This window comes from Primulina huaijiensis, chromosome 16 (assembly GCF_012295235.1).
Source record: "Primulina huaijiensis isolate GDHJ02 chromosome 16, ASM1229523v2, whole genome shotgun sequence".
Classification (NCBI taxonomy): domain Eukaryota; kingdom Viridiplantae; phylum Streptophyta; class Magnoliopsida; order Lamiales; family Gesneriaceae; genus Primulina; species Primulina huaijiensis.
The window spans coordinates 17,076,279-17,101,224 of NC_133321.1; the positions used below are offsets into that span (position 1 = coordinate 17,076,279).

At 33.8% G+C, this 24,946-nt stretch overlaps 3 protein-coding genes across 5 annotated transcripts; all 3 read right to left on the minus strand.

Annotated features, from left to right (window-relative positions):
- Positions 1–4,120: 4,120 nt before the first annotated feature.
- On the minus strand, positions 4,121–6,095 carry LOC140962083 (uncharacterized protein At4g06598-like). Of its 2 annotated transcripts, XM_073420941.1 has the most exons (6): positions 5,895–6,095; positions 5,358–5,777; positions 5,084–5,229; positions 4,826–4,901; positions 4,618–4,744; positions 4,124–4,494 (listed from the first exon to the last, which is right to left on the minus strand). In XM_073420941.1, the coding sequence occupies exons 2-6, from the start codon at positions 5,745–5,747 to the stop codon at positions 4,352–4,354; spliced, it is 882 nt and encodes a 293-aa protein (XP_073277042.1). In that variant the 5' UTR covers positions 5,748–5,777; positions 5,895–6,095; the 3' UTR covers positions 4,124–4,351. The 2 variants fall into 2 exon arrangements, with proteins under 2 accessions (XP_073277041.1, XP_073277042.1); XM_073420940.1 differs by lacking the exon at positions 5,895–6,095 and having other exon boundaries at positions 4,121–4,494; positions 5,358–5,882.
- Positions 6,096–7,590: 1,495 nt separating this feature from the next.
- LOC140961386 (FT-interacting protein 7-like) lies at positions 7,591–11,189 on the minus strand. Its single transcript, XM_073419877.1, has 2 exons — positions 11,004–11,189; positions 7,591–10,842 (listed from the first exon to the last, which is right to left on the minus strand). Exons 1-2 carry the CDS (start codon positions 11,059–11,061, stop codon positions 7,826–7,828), a joined length of 3,075 nt encoding a protein of 1,024 aa, XP_073275978.1. The 5' UTR covers positions 11,062–11,189; the 3' UTR covers positions 7,591–7,825.
- A 6,076-nt stretch (positions 11,190–17,265) lies between these two features.
- Positions 17,266–23,522, minus strand: LOC140961394 (uncharacterized). 2 transcript variants are annotated; one of them, XM_073419895.1, is made up of 12 exons: positions 23,417–23,522; positions 22,731–23,093; positions 22,532–22,634; positions 21,560–22,035; positions 21,178–21,399; positions 20,743–21,069; positions 20,241–20,594; positions 19,582–19,662; positions 19,410–19,511; positions 18,958–19,329; positions 17,683–17,814; positions 17,266–17,592 (listed from the first exon to the last, which is right to left on the minus strand). In XM_073419895.1, exons 2-12 carry the CDS (start codon positions 23,082–23,084, stop codon positions 17,440–17,442), a joined length of 2,676 nt encoding a protein of 891 aa, XP_073275996.1. In that variant the 5' UTR covers positions 23,085–23,093; positions 23,417–23,522; the 3' UTR covers positions 17,266–17,439. The 2 variants fall into 2 exon arrangements, with proteins under 2 accessions (XP_073275996.1, XP_073275995.1); XM_073419894.1 differs by having other exon boundaries at positions 18,958–19,332.
- Between the last annotated feature and the right edge of the window lie 1,424 nt (positions 23,523–24,946).

Below are 24,946 nucleotides of genomic sequence, written 5' to 3' on the forward strand. Positions count from 1 at the left end.
TGAATTATGATGTATATTGTTTTTCTAAAAGTTCTTAAATAATGATTTAATACATTTATTCGACACTTCAATATTAAAATATTAAAATATATTAATTTTATATTGTATGCGTGCAACACTTCTAATCATGATTATAAAAATTCAATAAAAATTCTAAAAATGAATTAGATAGAACATAAAAAATTACACAATTAATCAAAAGACAGAAAATAAAAACTAAATAATTGTCTATTACCTATAAACTACTAATACCGACTTCTAAATATTGAAGTCGGTGAGAGTGGAGACCACTATGTATTAAAAAAATAAAAAATTAATGCTTGAATGAGTCACACTGCAAAGTTAGTGAAGTAAAAACGAAAGACAAAGTGAGTTAATAAAAATATTACAATGGGCTAATTTGAATGAGACTCATATATATAAGTATTTCACTTGGTCTCACCTTATGTTTTGTCAATGTACAAAGCGAAAGTTTATGCACTGTAGTGTTCTACATTTTCTTAATTTTTCTCTTGATTTCAAATTTAATTTCATCATCTATATATTGGTCTTTAAATATATATTATAATTTTTTTTATAAACATCTAATCTTATACGTGATCAATTAACCAAATAATTATTATACTTTGTATACAATAATAAATAGATTAATATATTTGAAGATAGAAAAAGTAATATATTGAGAAGAATAAAAAAAGAATGTTAGAATTAATACTATAATTATCTAATGTCAATATTAAATTTAACATCCTATATTCGAAAATGTGTTTATTGATGTAAAGACTATGATGATAAACTAAAAATAATAATTTATTATCATTGTAACGTAATAATAATGTGATCGTTATTCAGAATCAGAAAATGACGTACTTTGAAATAAATTTTCAAATAATTGAAAAATGATTTTTTTTCTCTACTATTTATGTATAATATCAATTATATATTCTACTCAAATGTCTTATAAATTCATATGATATAGTAAAAGGTTATTTGCATAAACTTATTTGTTGGGTACAATAATTGATCATGTTGGCTAGAGTAATTAAAACGTTGTGCTTGAGCTGTTGTACTATTTAAAATATTTGATTTGCATTGCTACCATAATCTATATGTTTTGATAACATAGTAAACACTTGAGCTTACAATTGGTATCAGAGTCAAGATCGCGACTTTGATTTTCATTGATTGCAATTGATGCAATTATTATGAGATAGATTGTTTGGTACAATAATTGTCCACGGTGGGTTGGCGCTTGAGCTGTTGTATGATTTAAAATTTTGACTTGCATAGTTACCATCAGTTATAGCTTTTGGTAAAGCGACAAACGCTCGATCCTATATTATTCGATTGTAAAGCTAGAAGAAACATGTTGCAACTACTTTTAGTTTTGAATTGATCCCTTACATGTTAATCGATTTTTAAATATAGAAGCATTCTAGAGTTTTCAAATATTATTATATATTGAATTATAATTTATCTCTTTCAAATTGGATAAATATACAATAAAACTCATGTAAATATTATTAACAAAAATATTTAAATGAAATATTGGATTTGTCGAAAATTAAAATAAGAAATAAACAAATTTTTATCATTGATTGAGAAATAAAATATTTAAATAAAGTTATAATTGCCACAATTAAATAGTGCACCTACATGCATTTATTATTTTATTTTGCAACTAAAATGTCAAAAAAAGTTTCCACATATTATTTTTATATCATATTTAAAATAATTATGAATCATAAATTTTATTATTTTGAGTTGGCCTTTGTTATGAAAAATCATTGTGAATAAATTGAATTTGAAAATTCTTATATCTATATATATCACATATTAATATATCAACCTAAGTCCAGGTAATAAAAAACTACAAAATGAACTTATTCATTTTCAATATACACAAATTATATAGTAAAGATATATGACAATTAAGAAAATGAAGTAGAATATATGTTTACATATAACAAAATATATAGACAAGAAAAACAATAGATAAAAATATTTTTCTAGATATAAATATTTTTTTATAACTTTTTACAGTGAGTTGGAGAAGATAAAAGAGAAAAAATATTAACTCTTTTAGGTTACACAAAAAAATAGAAATAGAAGACGTGTTTGTCATACAATGAATTCAGTTTTCAAATTAAATATACACTATAAAGTTATATTTATCGTTCAAACTTTATAAATGCAATGAATTTTTCTCAAGATAAGGGTACACAAATGTTCCCGTTAAGATATTTAAACAATTAGAAAAATTAAATATATTATTTTTCTGGAGCTAATACCAATATGACATTAGTAATTTGATTCTGCTAATTATACTTATGAGTTAATATGAAATATTAAATCAATCCATCAGTACTTTTTATATGATGATAGATTGTTATAATAATTAGGGGTGAGCATTCGGTCGGTTCTGTTACCGACCGAACCAAATTAGTCATAACCGGATCGAACCGAAATATTTAGCAATAACCGAATCGATCAAATTAATTTTCATAACCGATGAAAACTGAACAATATTAAAATCGGTTAATTTGGTTGGTGACCGAATTAACCGATTAGTTTTTTAAAAAAAATTGTGATTTAACTTTAATTATATATGTAATTTTTTTGAACACTAAAGTCTACACAAATGCATAAAAACATAAAATCATATACATCACAAATTTTTCTTTAGAGTTAAGGCTGATTTTAAAATTAAAATTAAAAAATATATTAAAATTGATAAATAATAAAAATTTATTAAATAATAGTATTTATTATATCGGTTAATTCGGTTAGCCGATTTCAAAATTTTGAAAACCGTAGCCGAACCAAATTAACCGATATAACCGAAATTTTTAATTTGAAAATCGAATTTCGGAAATAACCGAACCAAATTTTCGGATTGACTCGGTTCGGTCGGTTAATTCAATTTAACCGAAATTTTTCTCACCTCTAATAATAATGTGTAGTTTATATGTTATCAAGTATAAGTGTCTAATAAATTAAAGGTGACTAGGAAAGTAAAAGCATCCGGTAGAAATTGTTGTTAATTTACATGAAAGAGAATAATAATCAAACAACATTGTAAATAAAAAATTGCATATCATTAATTGTCAAAAAAGATTGTAATAATTGAATATTATAAAAAAAATATATGTATTATTGAGAGAATATGACAAATAACAAAAGAAAACAATATGATAAAATAGATATGAGAAAAATTTTAGTAGTCCAAATCTTTTTTTAAAATTAAAAAAATCTGTTTTTTTTCCAAATTAGTTACATATACTAATTAACACGAATTGTCAAAATTTACAATACTATTATCATTATCTTTTGTTGAGTTAACTAATTTTATTTCAAATTCTAATTACTTCAACATATGTTTTCCACGTGTAACGCACGTGCATTATTTCTAGTGACATTAAGTAAACGGGTTTTTTTTTTAAATAATTATGTTTTGCTTGTAAAACACAGGTTACTGTTGACATTATTAAGTGATAGGTTCACTTATCTGACAAGTCTCATGAGTCAATATTGTGAGATAAGTATCTTATTTGAGTCATTCATGAAAAATGTTATTTTTTATGAAAAAAAATATTAATTATTATTATAAATATGAACATAGTTGACTTGTCGTGACACCGTCTCACAAAAGACAACGTATTTCTTATCCTAATTGAATAATTATTATTATTTTATGTCAAAATATTACTTTTCATCTAAATATGAACCGGGTCGACTTGTTCGCACTTATTTTAATTGCTACTTGTGCTCCCTGTAGGAATTGACCTGTTGGCCGGAATTTATGGCGATTCACTATGATTTATATAAATAAGATCTTTGTGGGGAATAAAATTCATGCAAGGATATATATGCAAAAATTTGCAGAATGTTTGATTCTGGCTATTGGCTGATCTATTCATGAGACACAAAACGACATCCTAGGATCAGCTGAATAGATAATTGGGCAGAAAACTTGCATCAAGAAATCGAGTAAATTTGTTGAAATTAAGATTTATGTGATTGGAACTTGAGTTCGTTCACCAACCTTAATAAATGACATGCACCCAATTCCAATTGATTTTGACCCTACTACAATTTCGTTAAGGTTCGGTTAAATAATAACTGGTCAAGTCCAATGATGTCATATTAACCATCGACCCATGGTATCGGTATTAAAAGTTAGTGCACCGACTTTCTGTGTTATTGTTACAGGGGTCTCGATTAGTATATTAAAGCTATAAAAGTTGTCCTTGCATCACATATGGATCGACTAAACTTACAAAATCAGTTCATTATCCTGTAAAATTAGAAAAACGAGCAGTAAACAAGATCTTATTTGCATCCTTGTTCTTCACTGGGAATTGTTCGGTTGGTGATCGTGGTTGCGGCGTTGTTTGGGATTATGCTGTGGATTCATTTGCATTTGCTGTTGCTTCTGTAAATGATAAAGAGTTTGCAGCCTCCCAATTTCTCTTTCTAGCATCTCTTGCTCCCCTGCAAACGTTTCGACGAAAATGGTACAAGTGGGATTATGAACTAAACAAGGGAAAGAAAAAGGGCCCCCGGATATTCTTTGATCATTAAAATTTATAAGTTAAAGAAGAAACTATATATTACAGTGTTTGATGATCTGCTCCTGTGATATACTCTCCAGGCGTTGCGTAAGTGCTCTATTTTCCATGATCAGGATTGCGTTTTGCTGTTCAAGAAATCTAAGTTCAGCTGAGATTCGAGACCCTTCTGCCTGTTATATCAAACAATGAGATAGGACATCAACTCTTAGCACCATCAGAATGAAAAAATAAAGTATTCAAAGGCCATATACCTGTAGCATTTGCACAGTCCTTTCAAGATGAGTTATGTATTGAAGTTTCCTCACCCGCGAACGATGAGCATTGTGCCTACATCATAGAGTCTCATGATTTTGAGTACAATGGATTGCATTCAAACTCAGAATCGATAAAAGTCGTAAATAAATAGAATCCTCAACATTCCTGAACTTGTTCACATCGGGTGAAGTTTATGGACCGTTTCATAATTCGTGTAAGGATACAATGTGAAACATTGATGTCGAAATACTTACTGTTTGGCTCGCTTTGAATCCAACTCTGATGCAGAAGGCTTAAGTTGAGAATCACCAGCTTTATCAGCTAACCCTTCAAGAGTTCGTGAACTTCTTTGCTCTGTGTACTTCCCTACAACTATAGTTCCTTCCACTTCTCCTGTCACCTGCAAGAAAATCAACCCCACCCATCATGTTTACGGACTTGACATTCTAATCTCTATTACCAGCAATATAAAAAAAGGACATTGATATAAGAGATTAAAACATAGATGATATGGGATTAGTCGAATACCTGATCACTTTTCTCATCCGAGGAGTTGATCTTGTTGTCAATGGAGGTGCTGTCTAAATCTTTTTGGGGTCCTAGGTTCCCAATAAATGGACTTTCATATTTTGATTTCCCTCTTACGCTAAATTTCTCTGCTGCATCACCTAAGTATGCATAAGAATCGCTTGCTGATCGGCGATGACCTTTGTGAGTAAAAATTTCTGAGTCGTTGAGAAGATCGTCGAGCCAAGATGGTTGCTCCTCGAGGAAACTCTCGGAAGAACAACGCTGATGGGTATTAGGAGCTTCGGGATTCCTCGGCTTTCCTTTCGATTCAAATGGTGAAAAGTGAGCGTAGGTGGTGGAATCAGCAGGGACGAAAGGGAAATGTGTGGCAAGATTTGAGCTTTCCATATAATAATTCCCTGCACAAAGCCAACCAACCTGCATGCTCCAATATATATTCCGATCAATAATCAGAAGTTACATGCCATGCACATATATCCAAGATTCAATGAAAGTAGCTGTATATAAACATTTTCAACACATACACACGCGTACCCAATGTAATGGTGGCAATGGCACCCACAATTTAATATATTGTTGAATTTGTTTTTTCAGCTTTTGTCTTTTTCACAGGGAGAGGAAATTAAGGAGCATCCCCATTCAACGCAAACAAATGAGGATACAGGGCTCCGTTCATTCATCTCTGCGTGTGCGTGTTTCTTACGTGGTTGGTTTCCCTACACCCTCTCTCACCTGCATGCATGCCTACACCACTAATATCTTTGCAACCAAATATAGTTACATATTATATATAGAGAGCGAGAAACGAGTGCCCGAAATTTTGGATGTCAATATTAGCACATGGCCACACCTCAGTTTGCACACATCGTTCGGCATAAGAACATCCTTTCTGTTTAGTCATCATCCTCGGTCGACTTCTCTTGTTGCGGCACTCGCACTCAGGACAATGCCAGGAAGGAAGGCAATTCAATCCAGATCGACCGCAAAATCTTTGGAAAACGGTCCTAACTCCTAAGGTCGATCGATTTGCCGAACCGAAACCATAGCTTAGTTACTACTATCGTATTTTCTGTGGGGTGGCCTGTGGCAGTCGGTTCCATTGTTAGGGGTCCTAATTGTTTGAATCAAAGAAAAATGAGAATTCTCGTGAAGAATCAAACTAAGAACATCCATGTCATATATATAATTCATATCATATAACGAAAACATGGCAAAGTTATTGCTTTAAGAAAAATTAAGATCTTGCGCAGCTATATTTTTAAAATTTACATAAATAATGAAATCTTGATAAAATTGTATAGATTAATTGGCATCCATTTATGACTAAATATACCTTGATATTAAATGGTGCCGCGCCATTATTTTTTGTTATCATTTCAGTATTTTTCGATGTCACATTAACATTTTTCGGAGACACATTAATGCTCCGACCATCCGACTAAATATGACTGAAAACAACAGTATAATTGGTGCACCAAAACCAAAATTTTGAAAACTTTGTGGTATTAAATATCACAATCTTATAATTTAATATTTTTGATAAACATTGGTTTAAAATTAGTAAAACAAGAGTTGCAGTTTCTCCATCAAATTAGCCAAAGACAACGTTGAAAAAGCTAATCGTTAACTTTTTATTTAGCCATTTCATTTGGCCATGTGCTAATTAAATCAACTTCAATTATTCATATCCAACATGACCTTAAATTAGTCCATTTATTTAATCTTTTCATTTAATTTAAGTTTTTTTTTTTTACGTGTGTAACACGAACGAAAAAATTAATTTGGTTCAATTTTTGGATAAAAATAAACCAAACCAAACCGATCCAAATCAATTATATTAACTAGTATCGGGTTTCTTATTTTGAAAACATGGAAAAAAAATAACGATACACCGACAATTTCTGCATTCAAGATTCATAAATAAATTGAATACTCATAACCTTTTTTTATATATACATCAAGCAGCAAAATTAGTTGCAATTGCATACTAATATTGATGCCTCGAAAATTAAATATACATTAATGGGAGAATTAATAAATGATTAATTCTGTTTAATTATAGTTAATTTTATTATTTCGATTAAATTACTAACGTCTTATTGAATGACCAAATTAATCAAAAAATAAGTTTGAGTTATACATAATGAATAAATAATCTATAATTAATTTTCAAATATATTAATTTAATAACTAAATTAAAAGTGTGAAATATCAATATTAGATTTGATAATTGAAAGAAGTAAACATTTTTATAGATACAGAGAAAAGATTCAGTGCCAAAATTACAGGCTTACTCAACTTAGATACATACATGCACTTCAATTCTCAAAATCCCATTCAACCAAATAATTAATATTATCATAAATATCAGTGGATGTGAAGAGGAAGTTTGCCAAGGTTATGCAATACTTTAGTTGCTGCCTCTGCTTAAGGACTTATTTATGAAGCTCCTGATTGTACAAATCTCAAAGAAGAGAATCTGATCTGGCTGGTAATCTCTTGAAGAAATTGACGGGTGTTGATGGCATCTTGCGTCGAAATCGGGGATGGCGCAGAGTGTAAAGCCCAAACAGCACTGCCACTACTTGGAATGGAGTGACATACAGAAACACAGCACTGATCAATGCAAACAATATGATAATGGCAGTGGCCCTAGGATCTCTCCAGCTCAGTATGCTGAGCATCCTCTCCCCTTGTGTTGCTAGATCTCCTATCACGGTTTGAACTCTTCCTGCCATGCCTCGCAACCTGTCGTACCTCATCCTCACCAGGTCAGTAGGCTGGGAACTTGGGAACGTGTCGAATTCCTCGTACAGTTCATCCGGATGAGCGTTCTCTGCTTGAGAAAGTCGAGCGTCCATGTGGGGCGGAAGCCTAGGCCTATACCGGTAGTTCCACAGGCCAATGACGAAAAGGTAGAGGAAGATTGTGGACAAGATCAACTCTGGATAGCATACAAGTATCAAGAACAGAATGTGCACAAGGATTGTTGTCAGCGGGTTTTTCCAGAAGCAAATGCCATCAAACCATCTGTAGACGTATGAGACACCAGATAGAAGAGACATTATGCGGGAGAAATTGGCTTTGCTTCTCCTTAGGCTCCACATGTGGTAATCCACATCCAGCATATACTCGACTATCTCTCTTCGGAGGGGTGGCTCTGCCCGGGATAGTTTTGCTGCCACTATTTGCATAGCCTGGTGGCGCAGCCAGTCAATGTGCCTGACGGATATCGGCTGAACGTAATGCATCTTTGGGAGCAAGGGCTTCCCGTATTGTGTCACCATGTTCACCCAGGCTGTGCAGGAGAAACGTATTGCCAACTGTAGTTCCCCATGTTTCATCAAACCAGAGGGAGACAAAACCAGTAGTGGATAGAAATGTGTGTAAATTCGATTTGTTTCTAAGGTTGAAAGCCTGATTCTCACCTTTCCAATTCTCTGGTCCCTTGCATCGTCTTTCCCATTGATGTGGCAATTGTCAAAAACGCCAATCGTGATCACGGTACAAGGATCATGAACTTCCCAAGTATACTGCTCGTTCCAACGAGGATGCAGAGAATCAAGAAGAGTTCTGGTTCGGATCCATTTGTTCCCATACTTTGCTACGCAATAAGCATCTGTCAATTTACCATCTCTGCTCTTCATTGGTTGCAGATTTCGAGCACTTAAAATACCAACTTCAAGAATTCCAATGCTATGTTTTCTCAGATGCTTGGATGACGGCTGAAGGTCGCTGCTAAAATGTGTGGACTCATCAAGAACATGGTAACCAGAATCTAAGCAGAGTCGAAGAAGAATCCTGCTCGCGAATTTCACCTCTTTTCTCTTCTCCACAGTTTCCTCTGCCACAGAAGGCATGAAGAGAGCATACCATCGAGGATCCAGCATCTTCGCAGTTTCAAATCTCTGCGGAACCTCCCTAATAGGTATAACAATCTTTCCGATAACTTCATCCTTGCCCGGTCCAATTCTTTCTTCCACACTGATCACAATATACTCATCAAAAGGCTCCGATGCTACAAACATAAGCTCTTCGTTCCACTCCGGATTAATGTGCCTCATTGGGGAAGGCCTGGTGAGCCTTAACTGATGCCCAAGCTGCACCTTCACATATGTTTCCAGGGGTCGGCTTCTATCCGAGGGAATAAGATCCTGGGCAGCGATTATATGGACTCGGAGGTAATACAATTTCGGGGAGAAATACACTTTCGATCGTGTACTGGCAAGACTTTGCTGGTTTAAGCTGTGAGCATCAGAATGCCAAGCATCAGGGAAGGCTTCATCAGCTTGTGTTCCCATCCAAACTGCCAGCATGATCTCCCCGCGATTGATCTTATCCCCTTTCTTGTCCACCAATCTGTACCACTGAGGAGCCAGAGGACTATCAGGCGGCACTCTTCGAGGGATTTCAACAATATCAAACAAGACTATACCCACAAAATCATCCTTCACAAGATCCTTAGCCTTCACAGTGATTTCAATCAAATTGCTTTGCAGTCTCTCCCTTGAAAACGCAAATACATGTTTCCACACCGGATTCTGATTCTTCTCGAAGTGCCTGGTCACCCCTTTGTAGTTCCCAACTTTCACCTCGACGTATGGAATGAGACTCCCAGTTATGTCCATCAATGGAAGATCCCTAGCTTTTACGACGCTCACATACAAGAAATGCATCTGCTCGACCAAATCGTAAGTGCTTGCAGTCTTGTCCCTTCCCCAGTACCCCATTCTCGCAGCCACAGGAGGCCTAGTCTCCACCACAGCATACTCAGGTTTCTGCCCCGGAAATTGCATCTGCATCACACTGGCTGATGGAACCGGTCCAGCCTTAGTAAAGTCGCTCCGTGTTTCAACAAATGCCGGCTTTTCAGCCGGTGGTGGAGGGGGGCCACTGCCATGGGATCCGGTCCCTACGGAATAAAAAGTCCTTACTTCCTTTTTCTTCTTGTTTTTCTCGTAATTTTCCGTGTATTGATACTCATCATCGAACTTATTAGTATTGACCTCCTGCAAAAATGTAGCAGTACTTTCTGTAGCCTTAGCATAACTATGATCGTCATTACGATGATGCTGGTGATGATTTTCCACACCATTCACGTGCTGCAAAACTTCCTCCACGGGATCAAATGACTTAGATTCTTGTCTCACTGCTCGTATTTTCAGAGCAATATCACCCTTTACACGAGAAAAGAGACCTCTTTTATCAAGCGGGTACCTCTGAACAACGGACTCCACCTCGGAAAATGGAACAGACATGCCGGAAATCCGAACTCTTCCAAGAAAATTCTTGTGGTGTCCATGTTTGCTATCATTGTACACAGACACCTCTATCGTCTCATCCGACAAATCTCTGGGATTTTTAACATGGAACACCAGCTTCTCATTCCAAAAAGGATTGAGATCTTTGAGCTTCGTGGCGGTCCTCTGGCGCTGTCCTTGAAATTCTACTTCCACAAACGGACTCGAGCTCCCTTGTCCATCTTTAGGCATGAGATCGACAGAATCAAGAACTTCGACAACAAGTTTTGCCATCGAAGAGGTAAAATGATAGAGAAGAGAGAGCTTGGGAAGGGGGTGGATAAAATAGCAAGCTGTGTGGGTGTATTTTGGAAGAAGAAGACAGAAGCAGAAACATACATACCTACGCACTCGGTCGAACTAAAAGGCGGCTTTTTCTTGAACGATACAGGACGAATCATGACACGTCATCTCCCCTTCAGAACCAACCTTCACGGCTATTAGTTACTTCGCAGACCTCAAAAGCATGCAGTAGCAGCCCTCCCTGGTGATTTCGCGGCCCCACCAAAACGAGGGTCATGACTATAGAAAGAATGTTCTTTATACCAATGTTATATATATACATGAATTTTATAATCTTATCTATTTTAACTAATTTTTGAGATTGAATGAGATATACTTATCAATTTAACATAATATCAGATTTATCGTGTGTTGAACTCTTCATAATTGAGTTAATGTTTTTGATCATTGATGAAAATTACATATATTGACTTAAAACTAGAAGTCTCAATCTTTATCTCAATCTTTAACACATGACACTTAGCTAATCAGTATTCCCACAACTATCTTTGTGGCCCCCTCTACCAACAGTATATTCATATCTCATTCTTTTGAAAATCGTTCGTTGTAAATTTCGACTCCTTGAATTCTCAAGACATTGACAGAACTTCCAACTTAAATTACAGACGATCTTCCTTTCTTCTCGTTTTCAGGTTTTTAAAACAGTTCACACTGTGATTTGTAGACATGGGTTTTATGTTTTTAACAATATTACATAAATATGATATATCGGAGACGACTATTTTCTTTTTTTTAAAAAAAAAAAAATTACACTGCGAGACGTTTTAAAAATGGTTCTTTACTAAATAATTCAAGAAAAGATTGTACGGTATTTTCATCGTGTACTTTGTGGGTGGGACAGTCTGAAACCATTAAAAACATTGAATTGCTATTTCTCGTCCTTTAGTTGGATGGGATTTCGTTGTCAGGTGGTGGAACCGTGGAATAGACATTGTTTTCATTGCAATTTTTTTTTACTCGTTTTCTGGTAAAATAGTTTCAATAAAAAAAATATTATTTTAAATATAAAAAATAATATTTTTTTATGAATTCGATGGAATTGGATTTTTGTTTCACGAAATAAGAACGTAAAACTATTTCAAATGAGTTTTATGATCTTTTTAACTGTAACTATTTTTTGGGGCATATCAAATTTGTTATGTTTTTTTTATATATATACACTAAGACAATATTTGGTGTGCATGATAAGAGATGATTGATTTTTAATCTTTCATTTATCATGTGTTTGGTGTGCATGATTAAGATTGTGATTGGCTCATTCAGCCTGTACCCAGCCAGCGTTGTAGGCATTATTATGCTCTTGTCGATAGTTATATAATCTGTTAGAGAAAAAATAATAATGTTTGATTAACTAAAATATAAAATAATCATGAATTCAACAAATTTAGTAATATTTAGATATAATTTATAATATGACTAATATTATTACTAATTTAATTATTATTAATCATGATTAATTATTATTAATATTATTAATATTATTTTTTTTCGTAATATTATAATTGTTAATAACCGTTGTTTAATATTCGAACTTGCATTACTATTTTAATTATCACAATAAATGTATATTTATGTTATTATTAAATTTTAATTATTTTATATAATATTAATTGATTTTTAGTTATTGTCGAAAATTGAAAATAGTGAAAATTTAATAATTAATATAACATTTAAATTTTATTCACAAATTTTTAAATAAATTAATTCTAGAAATTTATTTATTTAGTCAATCATTTTAAGAATATAATACTCATTAATATATGATTAGGATATTTTAGTAATCATAATATAATTAACAAAAATAATAAATTGAATTAAAATCATATCAAACATCAAATAAGTTATCACAATGTATTATTTATCTTTGTTTTTCATTTTATAATAACTATTATCATATATCATTTAATTATTTTATCACACTGACCAAATCGAACTTTAAATGATTTCTAAGTATAATGATGACATCATTAGTAAATAATTATGGGCAAAAACTTGTGTGAGACGGTCTCACGGATCGTATTTTGTGAGACATATATCTTATTTGGGTCATACATGAAAAAATATTACTTTTTATGCTCAGAGTATTACTTTTTATTGTGAATATCGGTAGGGTTGACCCGTCTCACAGATAAAGATTCGTGAGACCACCTCACAAGATACTTACTCATAATTATGTTGAACATTATTTTGATATCTCAATAGTAAACACACGGCATAACCTGGGTGTCTGAAAGTCTCACAAGATACTTACTTATAATTATGTTGAACATTATTTTGCTCTCAACAGTAAACATGCGGCATAACCTGGGTGTTTGAAATCATTTTTTCACTTTAATCCGAAAAAGGTAATTTCCCATTCCGATCAAATTTCCCATTTTCAAGGCAGTCTTTTTAGAAATATACATATATATCTGGCATATGTTTCTCAAAAAGTGTAATGTTGAGTTTAAATTATCGTGAAAGTGAATATTTAGTTCAACAAACTCTTACTAAATCGTTTTATGAATAAATTAGATGAGACATATTTTTTATCCGACTCGATCTATGAAAAATATTATTTTTTATATCAAAATTTGTTTTTATTCCAAATGTAGATAAGACTGACTAACTCACGGATATAAATTTATAAGACCGTATCACGATAAGCATACTCTATTAATTTGTTTGTACCGTATCACTCGGGTGTCAAATTTTGGTTAATTGGTAGAGAGGGGACTGCGAAACGTGAAGGCATAACGTTTGGCTGTTATTATATGTAAAAGTTAGGTGGACTCTAGTCTTTTTTTTTTCTTTTTTCTTTTTTTGAAATGAGGTGGACTCTTACCAAGAATCGATCAATGAATCAATTGATTGGCAGCTGTTTATTATGGTTGACTGTACTAGTCTCTAGTACTGGTAGATGGGAAAAAAAATTATAATCAAAGCCTAGCTAATTCCAAATAATTCGCAAAGACCACATAATTGATACAAACAAAAATCACAACTTTTTATATGTTGCACATTTCTCGTGCAAATTTATGAGGATATATATTGATGAAATGACATTCACCTATTAGAAATAAGTGTCATATAATCGGTGTTCACATAAGTGTGCACGATAGGTGTTCAATATATCAAATTATATATATACACACACACAATTACATCTAATATTAGACGAGTGTCACCTCATCGGTGTTCACATGAGTATACAAATATCAACTTACACAGTTATTTTATGATAGAAGAATAAGATCCATGCACATATTATATATATTCAATGTTTTATATTTAAGAATTCAAATTAAAAGTTGGTGTCAATTTAAAAATAACACTAAAGCGAGAGACATAAAATAAAGTTGGAGCTAAAATATTAAATATTGCATTAATTAACCAAAAGTTCAGTACAAGGAATACTATTTCCCATCACCTACAATTTTTTGTTCCAAAACTTAAAGAAACAGTAGAAATTGGATTGGATTAATCCCTTTCACTTAGGTACAACTGTGATTAGTTGAGGTGACAAGTACGAATAATGGGACATATTTAAATATTTTAATTTAGTTACATTAATTAATTTATAATTTATGTGAAACTTATCGAATGAATTCATAGTGTGTAAAGTACTATATTAAAATTAGGTACAAATTAATAATTATATGAGACATGCATACTTCGAACAGTACGTCATGAAGATGAACCAACATGAAAGTGATTGTTAATATTGTTATTCTATATCGAATAATTTCTGTTCTAAAATATTGATGTGATATTATATATAACAACGTCATGTTATGTTATCTAACGATTATATTGGTGTCATGTGAAAATGACTAAAATTACAAAATAGGAATAATAAATTAAATTATATATATACAGATAAATGAAGTTAGGCAGTCTTGAAGATGGTGACGAAATTATATTAAGGGGTTGAATATTAGAATGTGTACCCAAAAAGAACAACTATTAGATATAACATCTTTTCGTAGATTCAAAATTATAGGAGCATGACAACATTTTTAATTCGTAAATAAATTGTTCGATGAAAGATTCTCTTTCCAAAGGGAAGCATATAAGAAATTGTAGGGACATATGTTTGTCGTTTTACCAAAAATTACAGTTGATGATAACAGTGCATCTCAACTCTTTTAAAATGTATATCAGCTTAAGCATGACGTTTCGATTATTTTATCTAGCCCAGAGACAATTATTGTATCCAACGATTTCTCTCTCAATAATTGCACATATTGCAATCAATCGATATCGAACCCTGACCTTAGATTGGATACCAATCGTAGAACCGGTTGCTTGTCGCTTTATCAAAACCTATAACTGGTGATTGAGGTGGAACTCAAATCTTTTAAATCATGCAACAAGTTTCGATTCCTCTACCTAACATCGACAATTATTGTATATAACAAAAACAAATAATTACTCATATATGTATGTATGTATATGCGCTGGATATATATTACTTGTAAAGTAGTAGTTAATTATTTCGTTGTGTGAATAAATGATATGATGATGGTGGGAGCAATAAGTCCAAAGAATCAGTGAAAGCCTTTCAAAAGCATAATTAGTAAATAATTACGAGCCAACAAAGAGTAAGACAACATCATTATTATTATGTTAAAACAATAAGACGATATATATATATAATTAAAAACAAGAAAAATGCCTGGCCATGGACGTCTTGTTCTAGTGGCAAAACCCACCCTTTCTCCTGTCAGAGAGAGATGTCGGGATTCGAACTCCGAAGATTCGAAGACAGCAAAACAACTCCCCAAATTGTAATAATAATAAAAAAAAACAAGACCGGATTACAAATTTTAGCATATAAAATGACAAGGGAATCTAATTATAAATTTAAAAGGGGCCGGAGAGAGAGGCATGTGGTACGTAGATAATTTTTGTTTTCTTGCATCCCCCACTGATTTCACATGCCCACAGCACCATCCCCGCTAAAATCCGATGAATGATCATGCTTACTCAAAGGCTTAAAGACGAAGCAAAATAAGGGTAGAAGACAAAGTTTGTATGGTTATTAAAATAATGCACAATAATTTGTTTTGGGGTGGGTGGGGTGGGGGGGTGGGGGGTGATGCTTTATGTCCCTATCATGCAATACGAGTGGATTAGCTAGGGTTATAAGGTAGCAGTTATATTTTCTGTATACTAAATTAATTTATGTAGAATAAATTTATACAACGTATGAAGTACATTATTTTCCTGTCAGATTTTATATTTGTATTTTATTCTAAAAAATAAGAGTGGTACGAGGAAGGGAAATTTTAGAAAATATAATTTCGTTTATAGTGATTTTATTTAAAGATATAATTAATTACATTGAAGTTAATTTTTTGTGTATTTAAATTTGTATTGTGTTATATATTTTTTTTCCTATAGTAACATATGTAAAATGTTGTCTGATTAATTGATTAAAACGCACTAACATTACACATATACACACACATACAATATTTTTTTTACATGACGTGGCGGCGAGAAAATAATATAACTTAAAGAAAGAAATGTTATTAAGCTATTAAACAATATTTGTGTGATCGTAAAACGGATCGATTCGGTTTAAACATGTACTGAAAAGTAATAATGCAATCAATGTTCTTTTGGAAAATTGAACTGAATTATTTTGAAGTAGGACAGCACTTGGGAGTTTGGGCATTGAAAGTGGTACCACATTTTTGTGGAGACTTTTCCATTTTTTTTTACTTAGGTCCTTTCAAGTCAATATTTTGTCCAAATATTCCATAAAACACAGCCTTCATAATAACGCATGGGCTTTTTAACTAAATGGAATTGAAATTTTAAAACTATTAAAGAAAGACCAAAAGCAAAATTTTATTTGAGACCACTGGCCCAAACTATTAATCCCAGATGGGAAAGCCTAGTATATTTGACATGTTTAGGTTGATTTGTTTTTATTTTTATTATTATTATAATTTAAAAGGGAAAATGATTAGTAGGTTTACGTGCGAACTCCAATAAATATATATATAAATTTTCAATAAACTTATATATAAATTTCAACTTTTATTTTGTTGAGAGTGGCGACATCATCGTCTACCTAGCTCAATAGCAGTCCCGCTTATGTTCCGAAGGCAAAATTAAAAATCATGAATTAGTGACTTGTCGTTGATTTCTTCTTTGGGGGATGTCTGCTTGTAGGGCGAGTGTTATATATTTGTGAGTGAATTCTCAATTGACCATAAAAAGTGAAGTAAAAAAGTGTTCCCAGCAACCGGCTCACTGTGAATCAATGTATTCTTCATCATATAGCTATAGCAATAGCAATGACCAAAAAAGAAGAAAATGTAGCATTTGATTGGCTCACATAAAATAACGCTGGATCATCTTGTGCATTTTCAAGGAAGGAAAACAAAAAAACTCTGCATGGACCACTATCAAATAGCAGGTAATAAAGGTAATAATCTACTCAACACATACAAAATTTGATTGACGTGTATCATCCCTTTGTTTTACACCTTAGGAGTCTTCTTTTTCACAGGCATTTTTTTATTTATACCTTTCTTGTGCTTCTGTCCACTGCGAGCATGGTTTTCATCTCTCTCACGAGTATTAATCTCCTTGAATTTGATAGGCTTGATGATAACACCAGTTTTCTTTACCACCTGTCCATCAACAAATGACAAGCACGAATCCATTTAAAAAGAATACGAGGAATGATGGAAATTAAAGTCGAATGTGTTTAAATTATGCACCTCCGGACGGTTAAGAGCTCCAATAGCAGAAACAGGATTAAATTCTGGTCCAATCGGCATCCGAATACTTTGTTCGAAAACTTCCTTGGATGTGTAGGGGTAAGGAAGGGACTTTGTATGTAGTTTCTCAGCCTGTAGGAACATATATTATTCAAAGTAAACTGTCAGCTGAAAAAAAAAAACACATGAAACAAATAATATTAGGGACAATTGGCAGGAAAAAATTATGCAGCAACATATGGATAACAGATTGAATTGTTCAGACAGAGCATGCAGCTTTTCAAGGAATAAATATAAAAATAAAACAAATCTCAGATTGAATTATTAATTGTACAGAGCACGTTTAGCAGATTTTGGGTCTCATGTGTTTATTAATATATGTTTTTGAACTATGATCAACTTATTCGGAGAAGTCTGAGTCTCAGATGAATTACGACACAAGAGCATAGATTATGGAAAATATACGCAAGCACCCCGAGAATTAGAGATTGCACTGCAGCATACAGTAGCCATACCTTTGTCAAACCTCGTTACACATTCCATAAAGCTACAAAGATTAACATAATCAAGTTCGCCAATGCAGTAAAACATTAACATGATTAAGCTACACTCTGGCAGGCTCACTAACATCCGTGCCAACAAGCCAAGAGTGACCATGGACTGCATGAACATGAAACCTAGATTGTCAATAGAGAAAGAGAGATTATGACCTCATTGAGGTCACAACATAGGCACTGCAACGTCAAGTCACCGAGTGAAACATTCGGTGGGAGGGCTAAAAGGAATGCACTAACAGAGTCAATTACCAAATACTATTTATTTCCTTGCGTTCACCCACTAACCAAGATTTTACCACCTATTCTGCTATTCAAGTACCCCACAAGCTAAAGGTTTAAGACCTATGCTGTATCATAAAAACCTAGTAGGACTAACGTTCAACAAAATAACTCAAGAGAGAGATCACCAATGAGAAAAACAACAGAACCCTCAACCCAAACAATTAGACAACAAGATACCAAGTAAAAAAATCATTCTACCGATCATCAGTATATATACATTTAGACTGCGACTTTGTAAGTAGTTTCTCAGAATATATGAACAACATAAATTTTTCAAGCAAACATTCAGTCACAAACAAGCATGGCACAAATGATATAAGGGACAACTAGTGGGAAAATCACATCGAAGCGACGTATGGATAACAGACCGGATTATTCAGACAGAGCATGCAGCTTTTCGAGGAATAAACGTAACCATAAATAAGCATATAATGACCTTTTTATCCAATTTCTCTGAGATGATAACATTATTCAGATGTGCATCCTTCCTCTTTTTGAGAGCTTCTTCTCTCTTCTTTTTAGCTGTCTCGTGCTCTTCTAGCATCCAAGAAGGTAAACCTTTCTTTTTCTGTACGTCGGTCCACTGACCCCAGCCAGGAAGTAAAATAGGTTTTTCAGGTTCTGGATTTTCCTCATTCAATACTTCCGCTTTATCTTTCTCAAAATCTTCTTCGACATCATCACCAGCGAATGCACGTTGTATAAGTTCTGACTGTGATGGAAGTTCATAAGCAGACTTACCGCCACTAGATAAAATTCCATCCACCATTTCTCCACCACTATCTGCATCACTATCGCCATCATCATCCTGCTAAACAATAAGAAAAGAGTTCTCACACTAGCAATTGGAATGGTGAGGCACGTAAATTTTGTGAGAGCAGGAAATACCTCCATCATTGGATCTTTTTCCAAAGATCTTAGAGACGCTGAAGATTTGCCAATATTGTCATTGCTAACTTGAATTTGGTTATTAGCTGATGATTTTTTCATCTATTCAACCATATCATAAATTAGAACCAATCGTGATAAGTTCTTATCTCTACAAAGAAACCAAGATTACCTTTTTCCACGAGTCTGAAGCAAAGAAAGAAACATCATGTCTTATTTTGGGCTCTGGAACTTCAATATTTGCCTCAGAACTCTGAAATGCAACAAATTAAAATTTAAATAAATCTTAAGTCTTAACACACAATATGCGACAAGAAGTGAACATATATATAGCTAGAGAGGGTTTTGGGATATATAACTGACATGAATATTACAGCCCACCAAATCTCATTAAGCAATTTTTTTCATGACAGACAATAGGATAACAACATTTGAGAAATATTGAGACTAAGCAGCATGGGCCTGACATTAAGGAACCTGATACGCACAAGAAGCCATTAACAATCTTTGCGAGCACAAAGGCATTCTCATCTTTGTGAGCACAAACATTCTCAGGAACGTCTAAAAATCATTTTGAAGTTAGTGCATCATGATCCAACGTTTTGGAAATCTAAATACTTTAACACATTATTAATCCTCATTACAAATACACAAATGTATATCATTATTGAGAAAACAAAGTTCGCATTTTCACAACAAGCAATTGTTAATAAAGCCTCCTAGTTGACTTTCACTTCTAACATGCTCCACTGAAGACTAAGATCACAGTGTTTCCAATACAACATAGTAAAAAATCTTCAACGATCGAATGAAGATAAGTAGATCAATCACCTTAAATGCAGAATCATGATTAATCTCAAACTCTTGACGAAGGAAATTAGGATCAATGTCTGATAATCTCAGTAAATGATTATCTTTTTCATGTTCAATAACCTCATCATCTCTTTCCTCATCATCATTTTCACTATCACCGTTGGTATAGTAACTATCTGATTTGACCTTCTTACTAGTCTTAGAAACTGCCTTTTTAGGAACACCAAACACCCTCCTTCCACTTGAGACATCCATATCACAACCTCCTAATTCACTTTTATCATCCAATTTCTTTAATGATAATTCATACTCCTTGAGAGCAAGATTTGCTTCTTCATCAGCAGCTTCCTTCCTCTTTTTCAACCCCCGCACCTTTGCAAAGAAACATCAAGGTCACAATGTATCAATTTCATAACTATATAAAAATTTATTGACAAAAAATATTTATAAATTTAAAACATCATCCACACATCCTTATAACAGGGACAAGAACATCGAAAAAACAGGTGCGTCAAACTACCATGAAAGGTAGAGCGAGAACTCCTGATTGGGTAATTTCTTCATCCTCTTCTAATAATTTCCGTGTTTTTTCCTTGGCCTTTATCAACAGTTTTGACGTTTTATCCAGATCTGAACCATCTGCCACATCATCACCGTAATCTTCATCACTGCTCTCATCACTGCTACTACTTTCGTTCATAGAACTCATTTTTCTAGTCAATTCAGCATGTTTATTAAGTTGCTCAGCAAAAGCTACCCGAGTTCCATCATCTTGGACTTGCAGACCCCTTTTTAAGATGCGAGTTGCCCACTTTGAGCTGTTTTTGTGTTTTAAAGTCATACGTTCCTGCATTAACAGAAGAGCAACGTGATAAAAAAAAATTCTGAAACAAGACTGACCGGACACGAATTGAAGCAATTTTAAATAACCCTATGTCAATGTATATTTAATCACCTCAGCTCTTTTGAACTCTTGTTTCATAGCAAGTTCATTGGCAGCTTCGGGATCCATTTGAATTGCCAGGTCAGCTGCTTTTGTCCTATCTTTCTTCAACAAACGGTGATATGTTTTCGACTTAATCTTCTTAATTCTTTTTGCCTTCAGTTCATGGCGGAAAAGAAGACTACGCATTTTAGCAAGCCGAGCCTGATGATCCTTCATATCTTCAACTGACACCTGCAACGTATCGTCGCACAAACAATTGTTTTGAGCGATATTCTATTTACATTGTTGTTACTTGAAAAGAGCACAATAGAAGAGAAAAATAAAAAATAAAAAATAAAAGAGTGTTGATGACATATTTGAGGTAAATTATAGATGTATATGACCTCTGTACCTCATTCAGTTCAAGGAGCCTCGCACCATCTTTTTTGTGAGCTTCAACAACCTCATTATGGCTGACCAAGGAAGCAATTTTCTTCTCAAAATCAGTTCTAGGTTCAAATTCAGAGGCTATTGCTCCTATAGTTGAAAATCCCAAGTCCATTTCTTCATCAAAATATAAAGTAGGTGCTTCTCTGTTTTTCTTGACTAAAGGATCCCACTTGGTAATATCCTTTTTTGATTGTTCATAAGCAGCCTTTCGCTCCAATCTTTCTTGATCCGCCTTGGGAAGTGGTGCGATAATCGGAGCCGACTTCTTTTCCATTCGACGCAGGTCCTTTCTAAGTTTGCTGAAACCTGACATACCATGCAGTGGTTCCACAAGGTCCTGAATGCTGATCAGGCCCTTGCCATCAAGAATATCGCTAGTAGGATTATACTCAGACTCTGGATATGCCTCAGACACGATGAAATCTTTCTTCTTTTTACCTGTAAGTGGGAAGAACATATTAGAGTTACCAGTGAACGTATCTATAAAAAACAACTGAATTACTGAACAGTTGACTGGGTTAATTTTAAAACTCGCTGAGCATGTGACACACAGGAAAAAAATTGTGAAGTAAACAAAAAAAGGTTGCTACAGAATTTTATGGGTTTCCAAACAACAAAGTTGGGAAAAAAATTAGATTTAAATTGGGTTGTAAAAAAGTATTTTGTAAAATGAGTCAGAGGGATGTCTTATCCTTCAATCGCACTTCTACATTAATTAATGGATTTCATATCTTACCGGTAATACCAAAGGTAAACAAATTCTTGGATCATGAGACTCCAAATCAGTAAAGAACTACGCAGAAGATCCTTGAATTTCAGAGGCTATGACACTATAAACCAAAAGGCTATGGCATGCCAGACTGAACAAAATTTTAAATTTAGTTAAAACTACTTGTAATAACAAATTAGTATGGGGTGAAAGGTAGATCACTACCAGAGAAAGAATCACTTGGAAGTCCAGTTATCTCTTGTAACATCCTTGCATGTCTTCCATCATCTTCAGCTTCCTCACCTTCATCGGATGCAATGTTCTCATCCTAAGAGTCAACGGCAACAACTAGAATCAGATAAAAAGTACCGGCGCTTGTGTGTACGTGTCAGTGAGCAACCAAGAACGGAAATCAGATAGATACCTCAAAATCTTCAGGAAGCTCATACTGATAGTTTTCTACGGGGTCAAACCGCTTATTCTTCTTCGATTCCTCCTCTGGAATAGCCTCTTCATATTCATATACATCATCACCAGAGTCATCGTTAAAAGCCATCTCTTCTTCATCATCTGAAGGGCCACCCTTAGGGTAGCGGCGATCTAGCTCCTTCTGAAATGCATTGGGCAAACGAGGCCCACGCCAATCCCTCTTCTTATTAGCTTTATCGCTTTTATTATTACCAAAGCTCGAACCTTTTCTCTTCTTATTCATGATTTCTCCATCACTCCTTCGACCACTATAGCTTCCATCCCCGGATTTCCCTTTCTTTTCTGCCATTGTTGTTGTCTGGTAGAGAACTCGAAGTTAATTAGTAGATAAAAGACAGATACGGCACCGACAAAAACAGACACAGCTAGCACATAATCTGCGGAAGAATACTAAAACTCTAGCATATGATTAAAAAGGTTCCAGATAAGAACATCACTCTTAATCATCAAAATTCAGAAAATAAATAGACAGCAAAACAACAGTTGAGTGTGAAAATTGTAGAATGCATATTAAAGACGTTGCAGAACACACAAAAAGGGGGAGGTCGGCTGCTCTGAGAATAGAGAAACCAGTAGAATTTAGTATTAGAGGACATTAACGGAGATGCAGGAGCATATTACCAACACCGGACGATGGAAGATTGGCGGTGCGTGACTGAGCCGCCGTGAACTAGCCGAATGGGGGAGCTGGCTGCCTGGCTACATGCCTAATGGTTATCAGTTATTGGACCCTTTTTCACTTATTTGACTTCGGCCCAGGTACAGGACCCGGACCAGGGCCAGAACCAGGCCCAGAACCAAGCCCAAGACTAGGACAGGAGCCCAGGCCGAGGACCAGGCCCAGGACCAGGCCCAGTATCAAGTACTACAGCTCAATATTGGACCCATTTTCTCTGATTTGACTTCGGCCCAAGCACAAGGGGAGACAAAACATCCTCACACGTCCCTAAATTCCTAATGCTGCATAATGTGCTTTTAATTGTTAATTATTTACAATTTAAATTTTATTTCATTATTATTATGAATGTTTCGTAAGACCATCTCCAACCCAGAAATCTATTTTGATATAAATTATGCACTAAAATAGTGCGATTTCTGCACCAAATGCAACGTCCATCTCCAACTCATTTACTTCAAATCTTACACTAAAAAATATATTCTTAGAATATTATTTTTTTATTTGATTTATTTAATTATTGTAAATATATTATTGAATTTAAAAAAAAAATAGAGCTTGCGCCAAATTGGCGCAGAGCTCCCCCTCTACGCCAAATTTGAAGCAAAGGGGAAATGGAGCTGCACTATTTTAAATATAGCGCAGCTCCGTTGGAGATCAATCTTTGTACCTTCACACCATTTTGGTGCAAGGGTTGGAAATGCCTTAAGTGGACACTCGGGATTCATCGTTGGTACTCAAACTCATGCCACCGAGCTCTAGAAGCATGCAAACAACATACCTATTTGGTAATTCTAAGAGCTCCAATGTTTAATGTTAAACTAAATTTAATTAGTTGGATGGAAGTTTGTGACATATCCGAGCTTGGAGTTCTTGGCAATCCCAAAAGCTCCAAGATTTAATTATTAAAATCGAATTTTTGTATGATGGGAGGAGGATTTTGTACTAAGTTCGAGCTCGGAGTCTTTGGTAATTCTAACAGAACAAAGTTTAATGTCAAAAATGTTGGTTGGTTGAAGAGAAATTCCGTGTTAAATATGAGCTCGAAGTCCTTGACAATCTTAAGAGCCCCGAGATTTAATTATTAAAATCAAAATTTTGTATGATGGAAGGGGAAGTTCATGTTAAGTCTGATTTCAGAGTCTTTGGTAATCCCAAAAACTCTAAGGCTTAACGTTTAAAAAAGTTTAATTGAAAAAATTTAATTAATTGGAGAACGAGTTCGTGTTAAGTTCGAGTTCGGAGTCCTAATATTGGGATCCCGTGTAATGGATATATGTATATAAAGTCACTATCTTTCTCGCAATTTTTATTCTAAATAAAATAAACGAATAAATAAAATAAACCCTGTTTCTTTCATTGTTTTCCTTCTTTTTTTAATCCAAAATAAACTATGTTTCTTGTCACTCGAAAAACAAAAGTTAAATGGATTAAAAAAAAGTGAATAAACTCTCTTTATTAAAAAAAAAATATAT